We start from the raw sequence: 22930 nt of genomic DNA, 5'->3' as shown, positions 1-22930 counted from the left end.
ATTAAATCTAGGCTGATCGATATATATATATATATATATATGGAAAAGGCTTCGGTGAGCTAATGGGCTCACGAGAAAAAGCGAGTCCAATGGCTTAGATTGAATCTAGGCCGATCTAATGGATGCCCGATAGTATTTGAATTTAATATTTTTTCTACAAATTCAAATCATTTGAAAGTTTAGATGTGTTTTCATAAAAAATAGAAGAATATTTGAAAAATTTTAAAAAAATATTTTACTTGAAAACAATTGACCAAAATACCCTTGAAAAATTTCAGGTGTATTTTGATCATTTTTTTAATTAATGGATTTTTTTTTATATATTTTTATTAGATGCAGCTTGATGAAAAGAACATTCACCTAAAATTTTAAGTGCTTTTGATTAATAAAAAAAAATATATTTAAATACTCTCGGCTATCAGATCGACCCTGATTCAATCTGGATCATTGAGCTTATACTATTCTATGAGCTAGTGGGCTCACCTTAGTATCTTCATATATATATATATATATAGTAAACATTACAATAGCTGGCAACTATAATGAATAGTAATATAGGTGGAATATGAGCCATCGATTTTCATCATGTAGTTCAGAATGTATATCACCATATGAATTTTAATTCTTTTTTATAAATCTGATTAAGATAAAATTTTGGGTGTATATACCTAACACTATTGCGCACCATATAACAAAATGACTTTCAATAATTTAAAATGACCAAACTACTCGTCATTTTTCAAGGTTATTTTGATCATTTTATATTTTGAGAAATATTTTTTAATTGTGTGCCCTATTTTTAGTATATATTTTTAAAATTTCATTGTGATTCGATTTCTACAAAAATATATTAAAATTCATACAGTGATATGCATTCTGAACCTCATGATGAAGATCTGACGGCTCCCATTTCAGTTATATTACTATTCATTATAGCTGTCCAACTATTGTTAGCTTTTTCCACACACACACACATATATTAGTGGTTTCGTTTTGGTTGCAACTTTCAACAATTGAAATAAAGGGCATCTTAAAATTTTATCAAAAAAACATAATTTTAGTGTAAACGATTATTAGAAGGGCCTTAAAATCTATTTTTATATTTAATTATAAAATTTAAAACTCATTCTTCAAATAAAATAGATAAACACATGAAAATCCTAAAAAGAAAAAGTTAAACTCTCTTTTTTTTCCATACTATACATATTGAGGTCAGATAATCGATGGGAGGGTTTGCCAACTTTGAAATAGCCTTCTTCTGATGGACTTTTGAGATGCATCTTATTTTTGCAACATAAGGCTGGCACCTTATATGACGCAATCATGGAATGACCTAATTTGGATTTTTTTATGTACTTTAATTAATGATTATATTTTGAGGGTTTTTAAAAATTATTTTAGTTTAGATTAGTAGGGTTTAGTAATTATGATTCTTTTTATTTTAGTTATTATTTCTTATGTTGTTAGGGGTAGAGTTAGTCATTTATTTTAAGTTAATAATGAATGGTTATGATTAAATGGAATGGACAGGTAGGATTTCGTAAGAGCTTTCTAGGGTTTTACTTCAATTCTTGTATTTAAAGGGATGAGCTCTTTCCTGGAGAGGGGATATGTGAAGAAAGACTTTATGTTGAGATCTTGTGAAGAGATCGTTCGAGGTAGATTCCTTTGCTGAGAGAGGGTATATTCTCTCATTGGGGTAGATTCCCTTTCGGGGTAGATTCCCTTACTAAGAGAGGGTATATTTTCTCATTGGGGAGAATTCTCTTGCTGAGAAAGGGTATATTCTCATTGGGGTGGATTCTCTTGTTGAGAGATGGTATATTCTCTCATTGGGGGTGGAGGTGTGGATTCTCTTGTTGAGAGATGATATATTCTCTCATTGGGGGTGGATTCCCTTATAGACTTTGAGAGATGACTGTTGTTTAGGAGAGAGAGGACTGTCATTTAAGAGAGTTAAACTGTTATTTTTGCAAAGAACTTTTAGTAAATAAACCTTGAGATGTGGATTTCTCTTGATTTTGTGATAATTCCTTCGTTGTTTTTCTACTCTTATTCCCTTTAAGACTTGTTCTCTAGAGATTTCTATGCAAATTCTGCAAATTATGGTGGCCTTAACTAATACCCATCAATAACTAATTTGGGTGTTTTTTTATGTAGTTTAATTAATGGTTACATTTTGGATATTTTTAAAAATTATTTTAGTTTAGATTATTAGGGTTAGTAATTATAGTTCTTTTTATTATGGGTGCGGTTTGTATAGAGCCTAGGCTCTAAACAATCAAATCAGAGCCTACTATTAAATGATGTCGAGAAATGTGGTTTCAATACTGAAAATATTTGTGATAGTCTTAAAATATATGTTCATCTTTATTTATAAAGTTTAAAGCTTAAAAAATCGATAGATCTATGAAACCTTGAAAATTGATGATCCAAAAATGAATTACAAAATACACTATTTCCAAAACTTGAAATCCATTTTTTTTCTCATATCCATGCATCTTGATGCTGAGATGATCAATTTGAAGATATTTGGGCATCAAAACAACCTCTTCTAGTGTAATTTTTTAGGTAGGCTCAAATTTGATTGTTTAGAGCCTCGGTTCTATATAAACTTTTGTCTTTTATTATTGATACAAATTAGGGTTGTTTTTTCACAAAATCAACACTATAACAGAAAACAAACCTTAGAATAAGAGTAGATAAAAAAGAAGAAGGACATAAGAATAAGAGTAGATAAAAAAGAAGAAGGACATAGCACAAAGGAAAAATCCACCTCCCAAAGTTTATTCACCAAAATTTATATGCAAAAATAACAATATAAGTTCATTCATCAAAATTTATAATACAGAAATAATAATCTAACTCTCCAAAACAACCTGTAGAGAATTTACCATCTCTCAAGGTCGACAAGGAATCTACCTCGAATGAGAAAATACACCATCTCTTAGGATCTGTAAAAAAATCCACCCCGATTACCATCTCTCAAGGTCGGCAAAGAATCTACCCCGAATGAGAAAATATATCATATCTTATGATCTGCAAGGAAATCAAGATCTTAACATAAAGTTTTTCTTCACATATCCCCTTTCGAGATAATTACTCCCTTTATATACAATAATTTCTCGAGAACGGTGCTACTCTTTTTAAATACAAGAATTAAAGTAACTTAAAATCTTAAAAAACACTTACGAAATCCTAGTTGTTCGTTCCATTTAACCATAATTATTAATTATTAATTTAAAATAAATAACTAATTCTATATACGACAAAAATAACAAATAACAACTAAAATAAAAAAAACCACTAATTAAAGTACATAAAATAAACCATCGATGTACCATCCCTCCAAAAATTGAGTTTTCTCTTTCATGAATCTTGAAATGCTCAATCAATATGATTTGGGTGAGTTTCTCTCTCATCCCAAAAACAATTAGGGTTTATTGTATGTCTTAGTCATCTCTTGCAAATTATATCCAAACGAGAACTCATATATTCGAGATTCTCTGCAATTTAATCGACGATGGATCTTTTGTACGTTCAACCTCCCATCAAATTTGCAGCACATAAGGTTTCTCTCTCTTGATAATCGTCTCTCTCTCCAACCCATTTCCCTTATTTATGGACTTGGACTGGTACTCAAATTCAGACTTTCGCTCTCTACTAATTCATTGAACGCCCCAGCTCACAGGTACCTGCGAGTTAGGGTTCATTTTCTGTTTATTTTTCTCACTAACCCAGTAACCCTCATTGCCTTCGTAACCAGAAACTAAAGTAAAAAGATTGTCCTTTCCTGCCCTAAAATTACATTGGAGGTTTTATGTCTGATTTTGAAGACTTGAATAGTTTCGGAGAATAAATTGAATTTGGGGACAGCATGAACATCTCCATAATTGGTTAGTTTCTTTTCTATCTTCTCTCTTTGAAAATTTGATGTTATTTATTGTTTTTTACTGTTGAATGCCATCTTTTCAGATTGCTTGGTTATTTATTATTTATTACCATTGAATCCCATCTTTTCATTCAGTTTCCTTTGGCCTTTGAATGTCCGGGTATTGTTTACTCCTAATGCAGCTATTAAGCATCAACTAAGGATAGTTGTGTTTTTTTCTCATTCTACTCGTTCTTTATTGTAAATGGTTTAGCTTATTTTCCCATATCTTTTCTCTCCCCATGTCTTTTGATGAATGGAAGATCAATTGATTACTATGTCTTGTTGGGTTTGTGTAGACCCGTTGCAGGGTGATTTTCCAGAAGTAATAGAGGAGTTTCTGCAACATGGGGTGATGAAGTGCATTGCATTTAATCGACGGGGCACCCTTCTCGCTGGTATATTTTCCCTTTTGGCTTTTTCTCATTTAGTCTGTATTTTCAGATCTTTTTTGGATTTCTGATTTAGGGCTCATGCTTAATGGATCAGTACCATTCACAAAGTCAACCTAAATGAACTCATGGAGTTTGATGTCTGAACTGCAGTAGTAGGAATGTTGTTTTGTGGTTCTTTGCATTATAGAAGTTTATTGTAGCTGCATCTCATGCTAACATATTGGACATGGCCTCTCTCTCTCTCTCTCTCTCGCTCTCTCCCTCGTTGCTTGCTAGTTGCTATTATATGTGTTTATGACTTTGTGTCCATTGGTTTTGTGATGTCTGCACTTGTATATTCTTCCATCAAATTTCAATTTCTAATATGGGAATAGCCACTGACTATTCAATTGATGACCACTGTTGCTTTCATAGTTGCTTGAACAGTTAGAGCAATGTTAAAGGGGTGATCATTATGCATAGAATCCTCACAAAATTATTTGTGGCATCAATCTTGAATGTGCTAGTGACCGTCTTGTTTCTTGTTGGAATTGGGACATAAATGAGTAACAGTTGATATTACAAACATTGTGCTTGAACTTGGAGGCCTCTTTGAGGTCGATCATGCTGTGTATCATCATTTATAAGGAAGCATGTGTGCATTTTGAAGGAAGAAGGACAAAGAATAATATGCTATAGATGCATCATGTACTAGAGATCTTAGAGTAATGCAAAATTGCATTCAGTAGAACGAAATATAAGAGAATCTTCTAGAGTCCAGTTATAGATCTTTCTTCAACACTGTGAAAGAGGAAGCTACTTCAGGGACATACAATTATTTGCGTCCATGGTGGCTAATTGAGGTGTTGATAATGAATTGTTTGCAATAATGCTTAGACACATGGCGTAGTTGAAGTTGGTCGCGGGTTTTTGGGTTGAATAGTTTGGTGAATAGATTCAAAGTTAAGGTTCTGGACCACATGCTGTCTGGTGACTGTATTGTGTAGGTTTGTTTTGTTTATGTAATTGTGCATTTCTAGGCTGAGAATTGTGATGAGTCCACAGTAAATGAATGATCAATTTTGAAATTCAAATTGAGAGGCTAGGATGGTGATGAGTGTCCTATCATAGTTACGGGAATCCTATTTTAGGCGGTCCTCAGCGGTAGAGTTCCGCTTTATGGAGATGCTTAGTAAAAAGGCCTCTAAGAGAGTCATCATCATCATCAAAGTCTTTTTCCAACTATTTGGGGTTGGCTACATGAATCCTGCCATTATACTCTTTCAGAGAGTGCTCCCCCCTTTATTCTTCATTCCTGTTCAACTCTAAGGATGTTCTTTTCCTTGGGATGTAGAATGTAGCATGGATCATGTAACATTAGGCAATTAATAATCTACATATGTGACTAATTGGATTTTAAGTCCTTACAAGCCAACTATATTCCAAATTAAGAATCAAAAGCTGAAACTAAATCTTTTGTTAAATTGAGGATACCAAGGTGTTGATTTGTATGCTGCATCAGTGCATTAGTGGATGAAGCTGACTAATGCAGCTGATCTTCCCCAAGGGATCTGTAAATACATCAAGAAGTAGAGTAGCCTTATTGGCTAATCTGTAGCAGTTTAGACCATTCAAGGCACGTTCCATCGTTTATAACATGATACGGATCTTCTATTTTAATTACATTGTGACCCACTCAATCTTTAGGTTTGAGGAAGGAGTTGTTGCATCTATTTACCATTCACATTGCTGCTAATTGCAATCTTTGTTTGGAAGCATTTTTGGTTTCTTTTTATGTTTTCCAGTATTAGTTTCCCATAAGCAATGGGTCTACAGATTCTAAATTTAGTTTTTAGAATGAACATGGACTGTGTGTTGCCTCTGGAATTTATGCAAAGTTAGATGGTCTTTGCCTTTCTCTGCTCTACCTTTTTCCACACATTAGTGATTCTTGTTCCTTAGGACAATTGCTAAGGGCTTTTCCTTTCACGTTTTGTTTTCCTGGGTAATTGCAATTTTTATTTTGAGCATTTCAAAGTCATAAATATCTAGTTTCTAACCAAAAGGAACTCAGAAGTTACCCATTATTTTTGATATTATAATTTGAGGAATTGACACTTCTGTTGATAAGATAAGTTGCAAGCAGATTGGCTTGTCTCTATGCATGGTGTAAATCATTTGAATTCATATAACTCAACGTATTCATAAAAATCATTTTAAGGTGTTGAGTGGTTATTTCACTCCCATATGTTGATCAACATGGTAAATGAGAAGTGGTCCTCGCAATGAGTGACTTCAATCAGTAGACATGTTATTTGCTGTCGTTGTTAAAGATGGATTTGTACCTTTTTTTGTCCTTTTATGGGTACTCGTGCCTTTCTATTGTTTGTTTTGGGTGGTCACCCTTTATTCCATGAAATGTGTTTTCGACATGTTTGTATGTGCTAAAAGGAAGGGTATACTGTAAACCCTTCCTTTTTGAGGATTGATATGATGAGGTGGCCAAGTTGAGATATGTCAGCTGGCCATATAGGAAGTTGGATGACACATGCTTTGGATTGATAGAAAGAATGAAAAATCTGTTGGGAAAAAATTGGGAGTTGGAAAACATCGATATCAAAGAAAATTTGGAGAAGTTTATAGTACCAATGGTAACAATGGGCAAGAATGCTTTTGAACATGGAACCCTTCCATGCAAATGGATGGATGAGCAGAGAATAATTGAACTTCGTGCTATATTGTTGAATGCTCCCAAATCAATTACCCAGGCACATGGAGAGAAATGATAGAAGACATAAACGCATATACTAAGATGTTTGAGAAGAGGATGAGCAACTATGAATTGAATCCAACCATAATATGATTTGCTATACTGTGTTAGTTGGATCTTATGTACTGCTGCCTTTGGAACGGTGTAATGGTGGTTTGCCCAGGAAGAATGGTATAGTGAGGTACATGGGGAAGGTGGCGACTGACGGGTTTCCCATGTATAAAGCAGTATCCGTCTTGTTGTGGTGAGCTTAATGTGTTAGTGGAGGGGGGGGGGGGGGGGGGGTCGGGGGGACAGAGATAACAAAGTACCTCCTCATGTTCTGGGATTAACAGCAACATCATGTATGATACGTTCGTCCTAGTTTCTGAAGGAAAAGGACCATAATGTATATATGTTGCAGTAATTTGAAATTGAACTAAGAATTCACGTACTAAATTTTGAAATTCTTTTTTATTTTTTCCCTCTTTTTTTGCGGGGGTTGGGGGGAGGGGCCAGATTTTTTAATTTTTAATTTTTTTTTTATGTTTAGTGTTATTTTGTCCTTTTCCTCTTTAGCTCTAGTTTTGAGTAGTTATGCCTGAAACTTCTATTTAAACTATTTTTGGAACAATATTGATTCTCATGTGAAATTGGGAAGCTGCATTTATTCCATTGACCAAGCTCAAAGTTCAAAAGAAATTTTTTTGAACTTTGTGACACCCCCAAGTAGTCAAATTTCACATCAGACGGTTATAAGTAGTTGTAAGCTTCTGCCAAAAGTAAATGATTTCATTGTACAATCCCTATTGATTTTCTGACTCACATGCCTGCTGCTGTCTATGTGGCATTTGACATCTGTGTGTTTCATCATATGGTTGATCTTAAGATATTTAACATAGATTGATGGTAGCTCATCTGATATGCAATAAGTATTTGCAAATTTTAAATTTCAAATAGAAAGCAGAACTGAGAGGGAGCAAAATTCCCCTTATTTTTGATAGTTTGTGTTGGTACTGGGATCTGTGATATTCATTCAGATGGCAACTGGGAAGCTTGAGTGAACTTCTCTTTTCTCTTTTGTGCAAAATTTTGTACATCAATTCCAACATTAATGAAATTGGGAAGCTGCATTTATTCCATTGACCAAGCTCAAAGTTCAAAAGAAATTTTTTTGAATTTTGTGACACCCCCAAGTAGTCAAATTTCACATCAGACGGTTATAAGTAGTTGTAAGCTTCTGCCAAAAGTAAATGATTTCATTGTACAATCCCTATTGATTTTCTGACTCACATGCCTGCTGCTGTCTATGTGGCATTTGACATCTGTGTGTTTCATCATATGGTTGATCTTAAGATATTTAACATAGACTGATGGTAGCTCATCTGATATGCAATAAGTATTTGCAAATTTTAAATTTCAAATAGAAAGCAGAACTGAGAGGGAGCAAAATTCCCCTTATTTTTGATAGTTTGTGTTGGTACTGGGATCTGTGATATTCATTCAGATGGCAACTGGGAAGCTTGAGTGAACTTCTCTTTTCTCTTTTGTGCAAAATTTTGTACATCAATTCCAACATTAATGAAATAGACTTACTTTCACTGTTTGTTCATCCAGCTGGATGCTCTGATGGGAGTTGTGTAATCTGGGATTTTGAAACCAGAGGGATTGCCAAAGAACTTCGTGATAAGGATTGCACCTCCCCCATCACCAGCATATCTTGGTCAAAGTATGGGTACCGCCTTCTAGCTTCAGCCACCGATAAGTCCCTCACTCTGTGGGATGTTGTCAATGGGGAGAAGATAGCTCGTGCTACTCTTCAACATACTGCTCTTCATGCTCGCCTATATCCGGGTTCCTGTAGCCCAACCTTTTGTTTGGCATGCCCTCTCTCAAGTGCCCCTGTCCTTGTTGATATGATTTCTGGAACTACAATCGTGCTTCCAGCTTGGGTTCCTGATGGGGGCGATGACTCTGTTCCTCACTTTCGAAACAAGTTTGCAGATGGGACCCCACCTTATACGCCAACTGCTGCAAGTTTCAATAAGCATGGGGATTTGGTGTATGTTGGGAATTCAAAGGGAGAAATACTTATAATTGACACTAATAGCATTGAAGTGTATGCTATGGTTCCAGTCCCAGGTGGCGCTGTTATTAAAAACATTGTGTTTAGTCGTAGTGGGCAGTACCTTCTCGTGAATTCCAATGATAGGACTATTCGGGTCTATGAAAACCATCTTCCACAGAAAGATGCTAAAAGAGCTCTTCAAGAACTTGCCAAAAGCAGTGAGGAGGTTGGAAGAATTGTGAAGTTGAAGGAGGTTGGGTCTAAATGTTTGTCCTTTTTCCGGGAGTTTCAGGATTCAATCACTAGGATGCACTGGAAAGCTCCATGTTTCAGTGGTGATGGGGAGTGGGTAGTTGCTGCATCTGCAAGTAAAGGAGAGCATAAGATATTTATCTGGGGTAGGGCTGGTCAATTTGCGAAGATCTTAGAAGGCCCTAAAGAAGCTGTGACAGATTTGACTTGGCATCCCCTGCACCCAGTGGTGGTCTCGGTCTCTTTATCTGGGTTGGTGTATATATGGGCTAAAGATTATACAGAGAATTGGAGTGCTTTTGCTCCTGATTTTAAGGAGCTCGAGGAAAATGAAGAATATGTGGAGAGAGAAGATGAATTTGATTTAATGCCTGAAACTGAGAAGGTACAAAATTTTATTTTATCATGGTATTGACTTTTGTATAGCAACTTTATCCATTGTATGTTCTGCTTCTGCCCTTCTTTAACTTTTGGTTTTTCTGGACTAAGTATCTGCTGTCGTTGCTTTCTCTACTCTGTAGGTGAAAGCAACGGATGTTAATGAAGATGAAGAAGTCGATATCATGACAGTTGAAGGGAATTCAGCTTTTAGTGATTCCGATACATCTGAAGAAGAACTGTGCTTTCTACCGACGGTCCCTGTGCTTGATGTCCCTGAGGACCAAGATAAGTATTTGGAAAGCCACTCCAAGTTAAATGACAGCACTCACTCTGACTCACCACTTTCGGAGGTTGGGAGAGTGAATGGTCCTGATCTTAATCCTGGTTCAAGTCCTGTCGAAGGTAGACCCAAGTATTTGAATTACTTCTATTCTTTCTCATGAATTCAGAACATTAAATGCAGCATATCTTTATATTTGATACCTTAAACAAGTCAAATCCACTGATAGAGTACAGAAACCTTATGAAGCTGTTCCTTGTGTTTTCGCTCATGAGAAAGATATGACTGACAACAACTGGTGCCTGCCCATTTTGTCAAATCTGATAACTGGCCAAAGATTTTGAAACGGGCCTTCTTCCATGAGTTTAAAAGTTTAAAACATTAATGCAGCTTGTCTTTATAGTATGTCATACGTCAAACAAACCGAAATTGTCATTTTTGAACAACTGTGGTTTGTTCACCTCAACTGCAGAATGTCACTCGGGTAATGGCGATCCAGTTAATTTGGGCATTCTTGAGTGCACCCACTATGAACCTTGACTTGCAGCCTTGTTAGATCTATCTTTCTTTAGGCTTGATTTTTTTTATTTCTATGCTAGGGTATGTTTTCACAAGGACATAGCTCTGGCCCTTTTGAATCTATCTGCTTTTATGTCTTATCTTTGTGTTTGTATACCAGGGTATGTTTCAATTCTGACATGTCTCTGAGTACTTGTTACCTGTTTTAGACATGTCCCTTCTTTCTTTAGCATTTCCTCGCCTAATTATAGAACAACTTAAAACTAGGAAGGACTACACTCTACTGCACTTTGAAGCATTATTGTTGAATTAACTGTGTGATGCTATAAAGCCAACTTTTGAAGCCAACCCACCAAGTTCAATTTTGTAAATATGATAAATTCAAAACTCATCTTGAATTTATTCTTCCTTTCTTATATTTTCGGGACATGAATTTTTCTTTTTTAATTGTTTTTCAAGAGTCTGAAACTTTGTAGCTTTTCTTGTTATTGAGTATATGCTGGAATTGATTAGTGCATGTGTTGCAGAGGATGTTGGCTCGGATTTCCACTTGAAAAGGAAAAGGAAGCCATCAGAAAAATGGACCGTAATGCAAGCAGAGAAGTGTCGAAAGCCTATTACAAAGGCCAAAGCATCAACGAAGGTATCAAAGAAGGAAAAGAAAAATGGGCGCCCCCCTTTGCATGTGGAAGATTCATCATTAAGGAAGTCAAAATCACTTGAGGGCCTGGAAAATGGTACTTGTGTATTTGAAGATGATGTAACAGACGATTACTAGATCCTCTAATTATGGTTTCTGTTTATTACCCACTTTTCTGCTTGTCTAAGACACTGGATTCTCACAAAGATGAGATTGTAAAATGTAAAACCACATTGAATACACAATGTTTCCCTTTACCAGAATTTGTCATTGTTAACTTTTCTTTTGACATTTGCTGCATCACGCTATCTAAATTTTGTGCATGTTCGTTTGTGCATATCTTCATATGTGCATGCTGCGTGCCTGTCAGTACACATATAAGCTGGGTAAGGAAAATATGCTAAAAGATAATTGAGAGTAAAAGAATGGAGTACAAACCCCAGAAATAAATTCTCTGAAGTACAGCTGTGAAATTCTTTATGCCATGCATGACAAAAGAAATACAAAATAGAATACAAATTTTAAACTCCCAAGTGATGGACAATGTTGCCAAAAAAAAAATACAGATGTTATGCAGGGCATAGGACATACATTCTTGCCATTTGAGCTATAACCATTTAGTTTAGCACACCGAGTTATGTTACATCCAACCCAGACCTGAAAGGAGAACCCTGTTTAAATGAGCAACCTCCAGCCGAGAATCTGAAGGAGCAACAGTAAGAGCTAGTGCAGAAATAAAATGAGAAGCAAATGATTTTTGATCCATTCATTTGAGGGGCAATTACCAAGAAGATTGGGTTTTAGTGGATTAGAAAGCTGGCTAGAATCCGTATATTGATCCCTTTAGATGTTGTAGAGGCCAGGAAAGGCGGCGCAAACTTAAAGCCCTGATCTTCATTAAGTCCAGAACTTTAGGCACTGTTTGAATTGCACAATTAACAACGAATATGGCCATTCTTTTTCCTCCACCTATTTAGGAGTGTAAAACCGCCTAGCTAGGTATGCTCTACTGTTCATGGGTGATGGAATTTCTTGACCTCTTGACCCTTCTTACTGTGAAAACACTGCCAAAGTGGTGGCAGCTTTGGAAAAACAAAAAACTGTTTTTCACTTGTTTCCAAGGGGTGCAAGCTGCTGTGAAGTTATGCGAGTTCTGGAGTGATGCAACCCAGAATACTTCTCTCTAGTATCTAGACAAGAGATATAAGCTTAAAAGTTTATAAAAGGAACCACAAAAGGGCAAATTAGTTATTGAGTCTATCTTTTTATGGATTTTATTTATTTTTTGAGTCTTTTTATTCACTTAAGGGTATAAGTAGAAATTTTTAGAGTATTTTATGTTGTTTTATTCACTTAAAGTCTTTTACAATAAATGGCCATGATTAGATTAGATGGATGACTAGGATTTTCTAATATAAGGGATGTACATTGTGCTCAAGCATAATGAGGGATGATGTTATGGACTTTTATTCAAAACCCTAGAGCAGTAAGTGCTCATTCTTTTACCTTTGGTTTTTGAATCAATTTCTAATTTTGGATCTTCCCTATCTTCTTGCTAAAACACTAGCTCAAGCTATTAGGTTTGCGCCAGGTTGGTATCAGAGCCTAAGGAAGGTACCAATGATTTAAAAAGCAGATCGCCCAGTGCCTGGGCGGCTGTCTAGGTGCCTGGGAACCCACTTAGACGGGCGCCCAGAGCCTACGCCCCGCCCAGGTGCGGAAATGCCACTCGTTGAGGGCATTTTTTGGTCATTGTTTTAATACTAAAGGGACAAAATTGTGGGTTTTAAGTTCATTTAAAATCTAAAACCCATTAGAGCCTATTTTAGAGAGAAAAATCTTAAAAAGCTAGTTTTTGGTGATTTTTATAATATCAAAGGGTTTCTCAAAGTTACGAGAAATTGATTTAAGCATCATTCATTGATATTAGATTTAATTTTTGATGTTTTATAAATCTATTAGAAGGTTTTTTAGAAGATTTTGAGTCTTTAGAAAAGGGCTTGAGCACCAACCTGGGCACCTGCCTAGGCGTTGGGCGGCCTGGAACCCCCCTGGCACCTAACACTTTTTGAAACACTGGACGGTACTGTAGCATGGTATTGTAGCATGTTACCGTAGCACGGTATTGTAATCTCAAATTTTGTGCCCTAGATCAACAATCATGCCTACATGTAGAGAAAAGGAGGAAAAATAAGAACCATAGAAGCATTTGATGCTAGTTCGCGAGAAGGGATTGTAGATCTGAGGAGATTGATCGAAACCTAAGCTTTGCGTTTTGCGCAGATGGAAGCTCCACCCTTGGAGGATGAGATCAAGGAAGATGAGTCGGTGACCAAGTTGGTGTCAGACGGGTCAGATTCATGGTGTGATGCTATTCAAGAGTTTGGTGCACAATGTCTTGACTTAGGCACGAAATCTATGATGATGTGAGTAGGTGTTATGGAACTCCATCCGAGAACAATCATGGAGAAAGTCTGTAAAGAGAATCAAGAAGAAAATCCTACTATTGGAGAGGATTTTGTTGTTCCCAAAATATTGGAGGTAACAGGTTTCTTAGTCCCTAAAGAAAGTAGCAAGAAGAATGGTGTTGATAGAGGCAATGTTGATGATGTTGTTCTTCTTAGGGTCTCACTTGATATTCACACAGAGTTCAAGGAATTTTTCTCCTGAACTCTTAGCTGATGAGTTTAATATTGGAGTTGCTCACCAAAAGATCGCTGAAATCATTTTCTATGAGAGAACTCAAGTCGACTTATTGCTTTGCTTTGATGGAAGAACCAAAATTGTTCCTTATCATCTTCCCCCCAAAACCTAAGCCTCAGGTGCCTAATATTTGCATCTCGACTTCACCAAATTCAACAAAAATGAGCCTTAGAGTTTAAAGGTTCTCTTGCATCCTAAAAAAAGGGTTTTCCTCAAGTATGTTAGTTTTGAATTGCATATCTTTAAGGTCGAGTTACAATGTTTCCAAGAGATGAAACTCTGAGTTTTGGTCTTCTCATTTTGTCCTTACAAGTATTGCTAAGTGGTATAGTGGAAGATTAGAGTGGAAGCTGCTACACATGCCCATGCTAAAGCTCTAAAACATGGGTTTGGTTGTAATTTTTGCAACGGCATTGCACTGTCATCAATTCATTACAAGATTGGCAATCTTCTCTGGGGCGGATTCAATGCTCAATCTTACATGTCATAGAGGTTCTTCTAGATCAAGTTGTTCTAAATATCAAAAGTTGAGCCAATGCAAGATTGGATTGTGTGAAGTGGTGCAGAAGATGAATGACAATGCTTACAAATTGAAGCTTCCGAGCCATATTCACACTTCTGATGTTTTAATGTCAAGCATTTCATTCCATATCGTGGTGATATCTCAGACGACGAGCCGCCAAATTCGAGGGCGAATTCTTTTGAGGAAGGGAGATTGATGCAACCCAGAATATTGCTCCTCAATATCTAGACAAGAGAGATAAGTTTAAAGTTTACAGGAGGAACCACATGAGGGCAAATTAGTCAATGAGTCTATCCTTTTATGGCTTTTATTTATTTCTTGAGTATTTTTATTTACATAGAGGCATAAGTAGTAATTTCTAGAGTCTTTTATGTTTTTTTTATTCACTTAAAATCTTTTGTACTAAAATGCCATGATTAGATTAGAGGGATGATCAAGATTAAATATCGTTTAGGGTTTTCTTATATAAGGGATGTACTCAAACATAATGAGGGATGATGTTATGGACTTTTATTCAAAACCCTAAAGCAACAAGTGCTCATTCTTTTACCCCTGATTTTTTAATCTCTCTCTATTTTTGGATCTTCCCTATCTTCTTCTTTGCTAGAACCATAGCTCAAGCTCCTAGGTGTGCCCCATGGACTCGAGTAGTGGAAGTTATTCTAGATTGATCAAGGAGTGTTTTGTTGTCTGTCAAGGTCAGTAGGTGCTTTACGTCTGTCAAGGTCAGTTAGTCCCTAAAGGCATGAAATATGTTTTCTTGCTGAGATGTGTTCTGGACCTGAATCTTGAATAGGTGAAAGTGAATTTTAAATATGAGAGAATAAGACCCCAACTGGACCCAGTTGGGGTGCTTTCGTACATATACTCATGGATGGTATTTGTTATTAAAAAAAAAAAAAAATTATCCGTGTATGCTTTGGTCCAGGAATATGGGAAAAACAACTTTGCTTTTCTGTTTTTAAATAGGTGGGAGAAGCATATTATAACATTTTTCATATAAATTGGGACAGAAATGGACCATACTTATGAATAGCTGGAGGGTCCTAACGGTGCTTTTCATGAATGTGCAGGGGAGAGAATGGCATTATTCATGAATTAGTGGTACCTTCAGAACTGGGCCTAACTGATTCTCAATTTAGAATGAGGTGTTAGACCTGTTACCAATATACATAATGACTGCAACTTAGCTAAACATAAAACAATGGCATGAGTCAACTTGCTACATGTAGTGAAAATAAGTACAGACAATATATGCATCTTTGAACACACCTCTCAAGAGTAGATTATCCACTAATGTGAGTAACAGTCAATCAAGAAATTACCTTGAGCTGATGACTCGGTTAATATATTTGCAACTTGTTTTTCTATACCTAACAGCCTTCATTTCATCTATTTCTGATATAATGTAAAGCTGCCTAAATATATATGGTCCTACATAAAACATGATCAGTTGGCCATTCTGATGGCATTCATGTTACATATATGGATAAGATGATAAGTGGAGATACCAGTCTCTTAGGTACAGCTCTTTTAAAATTTTTACTAGAGACAAAAAAAGAAGAAGAAAGGTAAGTCAATGGGGATTTGGGCCCCTGCCTTATGGTGAGATTGTAGTAAGAGATTTCATCATAGAGCTCATTGGTACTACTGCCAAGGCCCAGCCTATTGCCAATTTTTACTAGAGACACGTATGCACCTTTGTTACAAACATTTTTCTTTAGAAGTACAATGGCATTTGACTCATTTTTAACTCAATCACAGCAAGATTAGAGGTTCATAAACACCTCTTTACATCCCTGCAGCTATTTCCATTCATTTGGAGAACTTTAGATTGCACTTTATACATGACAATGTACAAACAAGTAAAATTCAGACATACAAACTTTTTTTATAATTACATCAAACACTTTTGGATATAACAATCACTCAAATGCGATCACAATTATTACAAACACTCAACAAATGTGTGCTTAGGAGGCAGGAGCTATGGGAAGCCAAAATTCATGCAATTTGCCTGGAATTACCTTCCCGGACTTATCACACCCCCACTGGATTTCCAACCGATACCGCAATGATCCAAGCTCTATCACACTTAATATATGGTAATCACAATAGAAACTTCAAATACGCACTCTAGGATCAATTAGGGGACTTATTTAGTGCAGAGAGAGAGAGAGAGAGAGAGGATTATGTAGATGCGTGGTGCCAAATTCAAGCCAATTTGGGTGCAGAACTTTGGAGTATGGTAACGGATCATGAGAGCATAGCAAGGGCTTGAAAGGGTGTAGTAAAGAGCACCAAGGGAGTGATTATACCTTTATGTGATGCTTTGGAGCTTGAATTGAAGGCTATAGAACTTGGTGGAGCATAGTAATACAGAGGCCTAAGTGCTCATGGCCATGGTTTGGACCAGGAGTCTCTCGCTCTCTCTCTCTCTTGGACAAACTTATCTCTCTCTCTCTCTTTCTCTCTCTAGCGCACAACACTAGGGCGTGCCTCCTTTTCTCCTCCACTCTCTAATTTGGCATGATAACACTACTTTAAATGAGATTGAGAGATATGACTGCTATTTTATAGGTATTGGCTAGGAGTGCTATTTTATAGGTATTAGCTAGGAGTGTATAGGAGCCTCTCATGATGATCATTTAGAGCCCTTGTTCGAAGAAATCAATGGGGTGAGAGAGGTTTGATCCTAGTCATCTAATCCCTTGCTAGCTATCATATATTAAAGGTTAGGATTTAATCACCATTGTCTCTTGGCCAAATTCAAACCCAAATATCCCTCCAATTTTTGAATTCAAAATTCCCATCAATAAGCATGGTCATACTTAAGACTAACTAAATTTTGTTCAAGTTCAAAGTTTGGATCAACGACTTAATATTTCATCATCTCAAAACAATTCTGTGAGAAATATATGTAAAAGGGCGTATCCCTAGGTGTAGATTTGATTTTATTTTACTCTTTAGTTTTAAATTAAAGGAAAAATTGACTATTTACCTTTTGTATAAAGAGGTTATAACCATTAGGTGTCAAATTGGATAGCTTGGGGATGAGTAGGAAGTCGGAAAATTTTTTTTGGAAAATTGTCTAATCAATGACACTCTTACAACTACTATTTTGAAATCTAAAGGACTAAAATGATTGTGACCTCACAAAAAGTAAATGATCTCTTTAAATCTTAGGCCTTTCTCTCACTTGCATATGACGTATCTATGGATTTGAGGACAACATGCCATGTGGCATGCAGGTAGATGTTTTCATTCCCATAAGCCCCCTAGGGTTTAGATTTAAGGGATGGTATTGTGTCCATAGGGTGCGGACACTTGAAAGGCGCACGAGTGCCTTTGAATGGTTCGCATTGAAGCAACCTCATTCGACGACCAAAAATAAATTTAGTTTTTTATTTGAATTTTTTATTTAAAAATTCTATTAAGCTGAAATTTAGTTTTTGGCCTTTGTTTTGAAGAAGAATTGAATAAAAAAAAACAAAAAAATTGATCAAAATAAATTTAAGGGTATTTTAGTTATTTTTAATTTTTTTCAATCATTTTTATTAGTTATCTTGACTACACCCCAAAATTTAGATAAGTATTTTATTTAAATAGAAAATAAAAAGTGAGTAATTTTTGGCCACTAGATTTGGCCTGATCAAATCTCAACCATTGAGAAGATGTTTGTACACCCTTTCACACATCCATATGATGTGGATGGATACTTTTTTAGATTTAAATATCAAACCTATACCCCTTCTAGAAACTAGGCTATGCTCCCCATGTGCACCCCATATATACACCCTTAATTTAAGGGTGTCAAGAATGCCTCACATAAATCTCCAACCAAACAACAAATAAGTGGAACTCTCCATGTGTGACTAGTAGACCCCTGTGGTCCACGTGTGCACATTTGTAGTGTCCCATTGGCCATTTAGGCCCCCACATGTGCATATTATCAACATGTATCCTCAAATTGGAATTTTCAAATTGTTTCTATTTATCGACAAAATTACCATAAATAATATTATTAAAAATTCATAAAAATCTCCAAAAATCAATTTTAAGTATTATTTACCAAAATAAAATAATTTGGGAAATTAGTGAAATCTATGATAAGGAATTTAGTGCCTTTGGGTTTGACATAATTGTATAGTACCAAGGCACTCGACTTTGGCTCATTTTGAACTTCCCAACCATTTTTTCAAACCAACCCGATGGAACCCGTGACCCACAGTCTCTAGTAGAGACTCATGCTTGGTCCATCAAAGGCTATTAATAGATAGCGGAATCCCAGAATCTAGTAGATTGCAGGTGCACCCCTTTATGGACAAGTGACGCATGCACTATTATGTGGTTGCGGGATCTCCTCTCTAAAGCACAAGTGTTTGCTCCCTATACGGTGGATCAATTGAAAGGGCGGCTTCCCAAAACCGGCTGTCATATGTACATGCTGTGGGTTGGCTAATGTCAAGGATTGGCCCTTGTCCACACCACGCTTACCCACACAACCTATAACACATGCCATAGTCCAAAACCATATCATATCACATAAAAATCAAATGCCCAAGCTAAACAACATCCATTGGGCTAATTCTGACTTCGATCAAAGGATAACCTCTAATGCTCGTGGCTAAAACATGGTTATCTGCTAGTGCTGAGTGCATTCAAGGTTTTAGTGACTTTAGGTGACACGAACCCTGGGTCCCAGACCGTAAAATCCTGTGAGTCTCGTGGGTCCCTTTCAGATCCCATATTCCTGTTGGAGTCAAGAACCTTAAAATATCAATGGTGTCAAGGCCTAGAAAGGCCACATAAATCCAAAATAAGGGAGCTTGTAAAATTGGACCTTCTATATCATCTGATGGAGCTTGAAGCCATATGATCTCACTGGATGCCTTTGAGATGGATGTACACTCATTGTTGCACTGGATGTTGAGACTATCTCCAGTTTATTGAATCATATGCCACTATGAAAAGTAAGTTTTCTAGCACCCAGACTAGTAAGAAATTGTGGAGGTAATTAGTCAGAATCTGATGCTGATGACAGCATGGCCATAGTACCTTTGAATGGGTGTATCTTGAACATTTAGCAATTGAGAAAGTGTAATTAAATCATTACCTGTAATGTATTTTGTGATGTCCAGTCTTATGGTGAAAAAACAGAGACCTCCAGTAAGCATCAACATGTGTTTGATTAGGCCTTACCATCATCTACTGATTGCATTACATTTATCTGAAGTTTTAAAGACTTGTATCCAGCATGCAATTACCAAGCCGCCTTGTGGCAAATTGACTCCATCCGAATCGGCCAGGATTCGGGCCTTGTGAGTCTTATCAATCTTCTTTTTTTTTCTGTTTTGTTTTGTTTTCTTTCAATTTTTTATAATTTAGAAAGTAAGAGAAAATCATAAAATTAAGAAAAATAAAAGAAACCTTATACAGTGTTACAGTTACATTTAACTTTTCTCTAGTTTGTTTCCATTAAACAATAGTAGCTTGTTTGGTGTGCTTCAACCTGCTTTTACATTCAATAAAGAGTAATTCATTTTGGTTTACTTCAAAACTACCTTTATTAAAATAAAACCAAGATCAAGAAATTATTCATTCACAAATCGAAAATCATATTTGTTACTCGCCAATTAGGAACCGGTTAAAAGAGTTGCCCAGTAGAATGCTCTACTGGAATAAAAAGAGCAACCTATTACAACTAACGAGTTCCAGAAGGAAAGCATCACTTTGTAAATGATGGCATGATTTGTACAATCAATGCATCACACAGATACAATCAATATGAAAGAGTTTGATAGTTCAAGATGATAAAAGTCTAGATGTAAAGTATAATGTCAATGTGAACATTGTGGGGATTTCACGGGTATAGAAATCGTATCTGTGTTGTTTTTAATTGTAATGCACTTCACAGTGATTAGACCACCTATGCTACTGCCCTCGGCTGTCACCATTAGCACCATCTTCTGATGTTGCCTAAACAACTTAACCACCACCATTTCCCCCTCATTTGCCCATGATTACCTCCACTATCGACATTGATTTTACTGCTAGAATTTCTGATTTGGTCATCGTCATCATTTCCATCGAGGTTGTGTTCTTCTCCAGTCATCTCTTCCTTTCCCTTCTGCTTTTTCTTTTTGTTGCCCTGAGAATATTTTGATGGATTTGCTTCAGAAGTTGTAATGTCCAATTCTTCTCTCTTCTTGCTTAATAGAGGTCTGAGGTGCCTTGCAAACCGTTTTCTTTTCTGAGGTTTTCTTTAACAAATATGTGACTTGTATTATAACTGGACCACTAACTCTGGAGCTTCCCTTATATAATGTTAAATTTTAGTGCATGTACGCAAGTTTTTTTGAGCTTACGCTTGGTTCTTTCTTCTTATATTAAATGTACTCTAATTGTGTTTTGCATCCTAATGAAGAACAATTTGGGCTTATAAGTGTACTCTAATTATGTTTTGCATCCTGAAGAGGAACAAATTAGGCTTAGTACTCTGATTGCTAAACAGTGAAGCTCACAAGTTCGATTTTAATGGGACTTCATCCATTTTTGTGAAAAATGTTGCAATCAACGTTGTGTTACTTTGGACTAGTAAACATACAATTTTCGGGACAGTAAAAAGGTGGAAGTACAGTGAAAAAGGCAAGTACTTAAAACCGCTAGCTCAACGTCGCTTGATGAGTACGCATCTAAGGTCATCTGTCCTGAGTACTCTTGAGTTTGAGAAAAAATGTAGAGTTTTAGTAGAATAAAATAGGCTTATAGGAGTGTTACTTAGAGAAATAGAAAATACGGTTATGGATTCACAACATAATAAATTAGTTATGTTGATAGACATAACTGATCACATCAAGAAAGAGCTCTTTTTCCAAGTGGCACGGCAAGCACTCATGAGGCTCACAGGTGCGGTTCGTTCGTTCCATGCCTATTAGTTTTGAGTTATGACTCGCTCATTCTTCCTTCAACAGGCACGCACGCGGTCAGAGATCAACCTCTCGAGCAAACTCTTGAATGTTCTATTTCCTTGCTGATTTCGGAACGAGTGATGCTTTCGGCTAGGGTGCACCAGCAGCACGCTTGTCTTGCTCCGCACAGAGGGTAGCTTTTGCTTTCTTTTCCTCTGGCTACTAAGATATTTCAGTAACTTACCAAAATCTCACCTTTTTCAATGCTTTCTTTTCCTCTGGCTACTAAGATGTTTCAGTAACTTACCAAAATCTCACCTTTTTCAATGCGGCCATCCAAGAAACTTAATTGGGCTATAGTCATGCCACACAACTCTTAGTCCCTTGCATGAACCTGGTTGAGATGGTTTATATGGAGTATCTTGGTGAGCAGGAAAGAAGATGAAATATTTATAAGTTGTTGTCGACTTTATTTCTAGCAATTTCTGCATTTCAGGTTTACAAGACCCAATTAACCAGTGTACTCTTTAGGAAGGATGTGAACCATTCATGATCATTGTTATCATCATTAGAGCTTTATTCAAACTATTTGGGTTTAGAAAAGGATGTGAACCCTAAATAGAATAAAAATCATTCCTAGTGCTTTAGACAAGCTTATTTTTTTGTATAGAGCTCCCGATCAGGGAAGCTTAGTTTCATTTTTTACAAACTGAACTACATTCTTTACTCAATAGAAAAGTTTTAACACATTCAAAAAAAAAAATCATTCCTTATGCAGATAAACCAATGTAATTGATCCTCATTCATAATCAGTTGTTGCTCATAATCTTTACAGAGCTTGCTGTTGACGTTGATTGATTGCTTTACATTTCCATGGTTTCATGCGTGTAGCAAACTCTAGGCTTTGTCGATTAGTGAGCTTTTGGAGATGTGAACCTGTTCCCTTCCTATTGTGTCGTAAAATAAAAACTTCATGAGTTAGGATGAGGTATAACCTCTACTGGTTCCATCTTGAGGTTCTCCCTTTCCGTAAGGCGTCGTTGAAGGTCAACAGAAAATTTGAGCCACCTTTATGGGAGGGAAAGAGTAGGGGTGGCAATGGACCGACGAGACCTTGGACCCGATGGGTAGACCTAACCTCCGGTCCAGGTATGGGTCCAATTTTTGGACCCAACAAGGAACAAAACTTGGACCCGAACACTATTTAGGTTCAGGTCCAGATCTAGCCAGACCCGACCTAGCCAGACCCGACCCTTACCTATAAACTGTTGGGAGATAAAATGCTTTACTTTAAACCCTATTTGTTTGTGTGTATTGAGGATTATATAATAAGAACTCATTAGTCATTGAGGATTATATAATAAGAACTCATTAGTCATTGAGGATTATATAATAAGAACTCATTAGTCATCTTTAGCTATTAAATGACAAATCAGACGGCTTTAAATCTAATGGCGGATGATTGTGACTTTATTGCCAATAATATGGATATATGATAGTAAAAAGAGGGCAAAAGAAAAACAAAAGAAGCTCATAGTCATATGGTGGCAATGGACCTGACCAAACCCGAGACCCGACAGGTAGACCCGGCACCCGACA

The 22930-nt window shown here is 36.4% G+C and overlaps 1 protein-coding gene and 1 long non-coding RNA gene across 2 annotated transcripts; one reads left to right on the top strand and one right to left on the bottom strand.

The window, feature by feature from the left end:
* Nucleotides 1-3305: 3305 nt before the first annotated feature.
* Nucleotides 3306-11457, top strand: LOC18424650 (Transducin/WD40 repeat-like superfamily protein). Its single transcript, XM_006829233.4, has 5 exons — nucleotides 3306-3896; nucleotides 4231-4329; nucleotides 8672-9759; nucleotides 9896-10157; nucleotides 11082-11457. Exons 1-5 carry the CDS (start codon nucleotides 3878-3880, stop codon nucleotides 11330-11332), a joined length of 1719 nt encoding a protein of 572 aa, XP_006829296.1. The 5' UTR covers nucleotides 3306-3877; the 3' UTR covers nucleotides 11333-11457.
* On the bottom strand, nucleotides 11080-16907 carry LOC148779460 (uncharacterized). Its single transcript, XR_016046239.1, has 2 exons — nucleotides 16739-16907; nucleotides 11080-11557 (listed from the first exon to the last, which is right to left on the bottom strand). It is a non-coding gene; the product is annotated as an uncharacterized LOC148779460 (long non-coding RNA).
* Between the last annotated feature and the right edge of the window lie 6023 nt (nucleotides 16908-22930).

Source organism: Amborella trichopoda, chromosome 12 (genome assembly GCF_054954075.1).
Source record: "Amborella trichopoda isolate Santa Cruz 75 chromosome 12, AtrichopodaSantaCruz75HAP2 v2.0, whole genome shotgun sequence".
NCBI classification, from domain to species: Eukaryota; Viridiplantae; Streptophyta; class Magnoliopsida; order Amborellales; family Amborellaceae; genus Amborella; species Amborella trichopoda.
The sequence above is the reverse complement of the archived record's forward strand: the minus strand, read 5'-3'. Positions and strand labels throughout refer to the sequence as shown.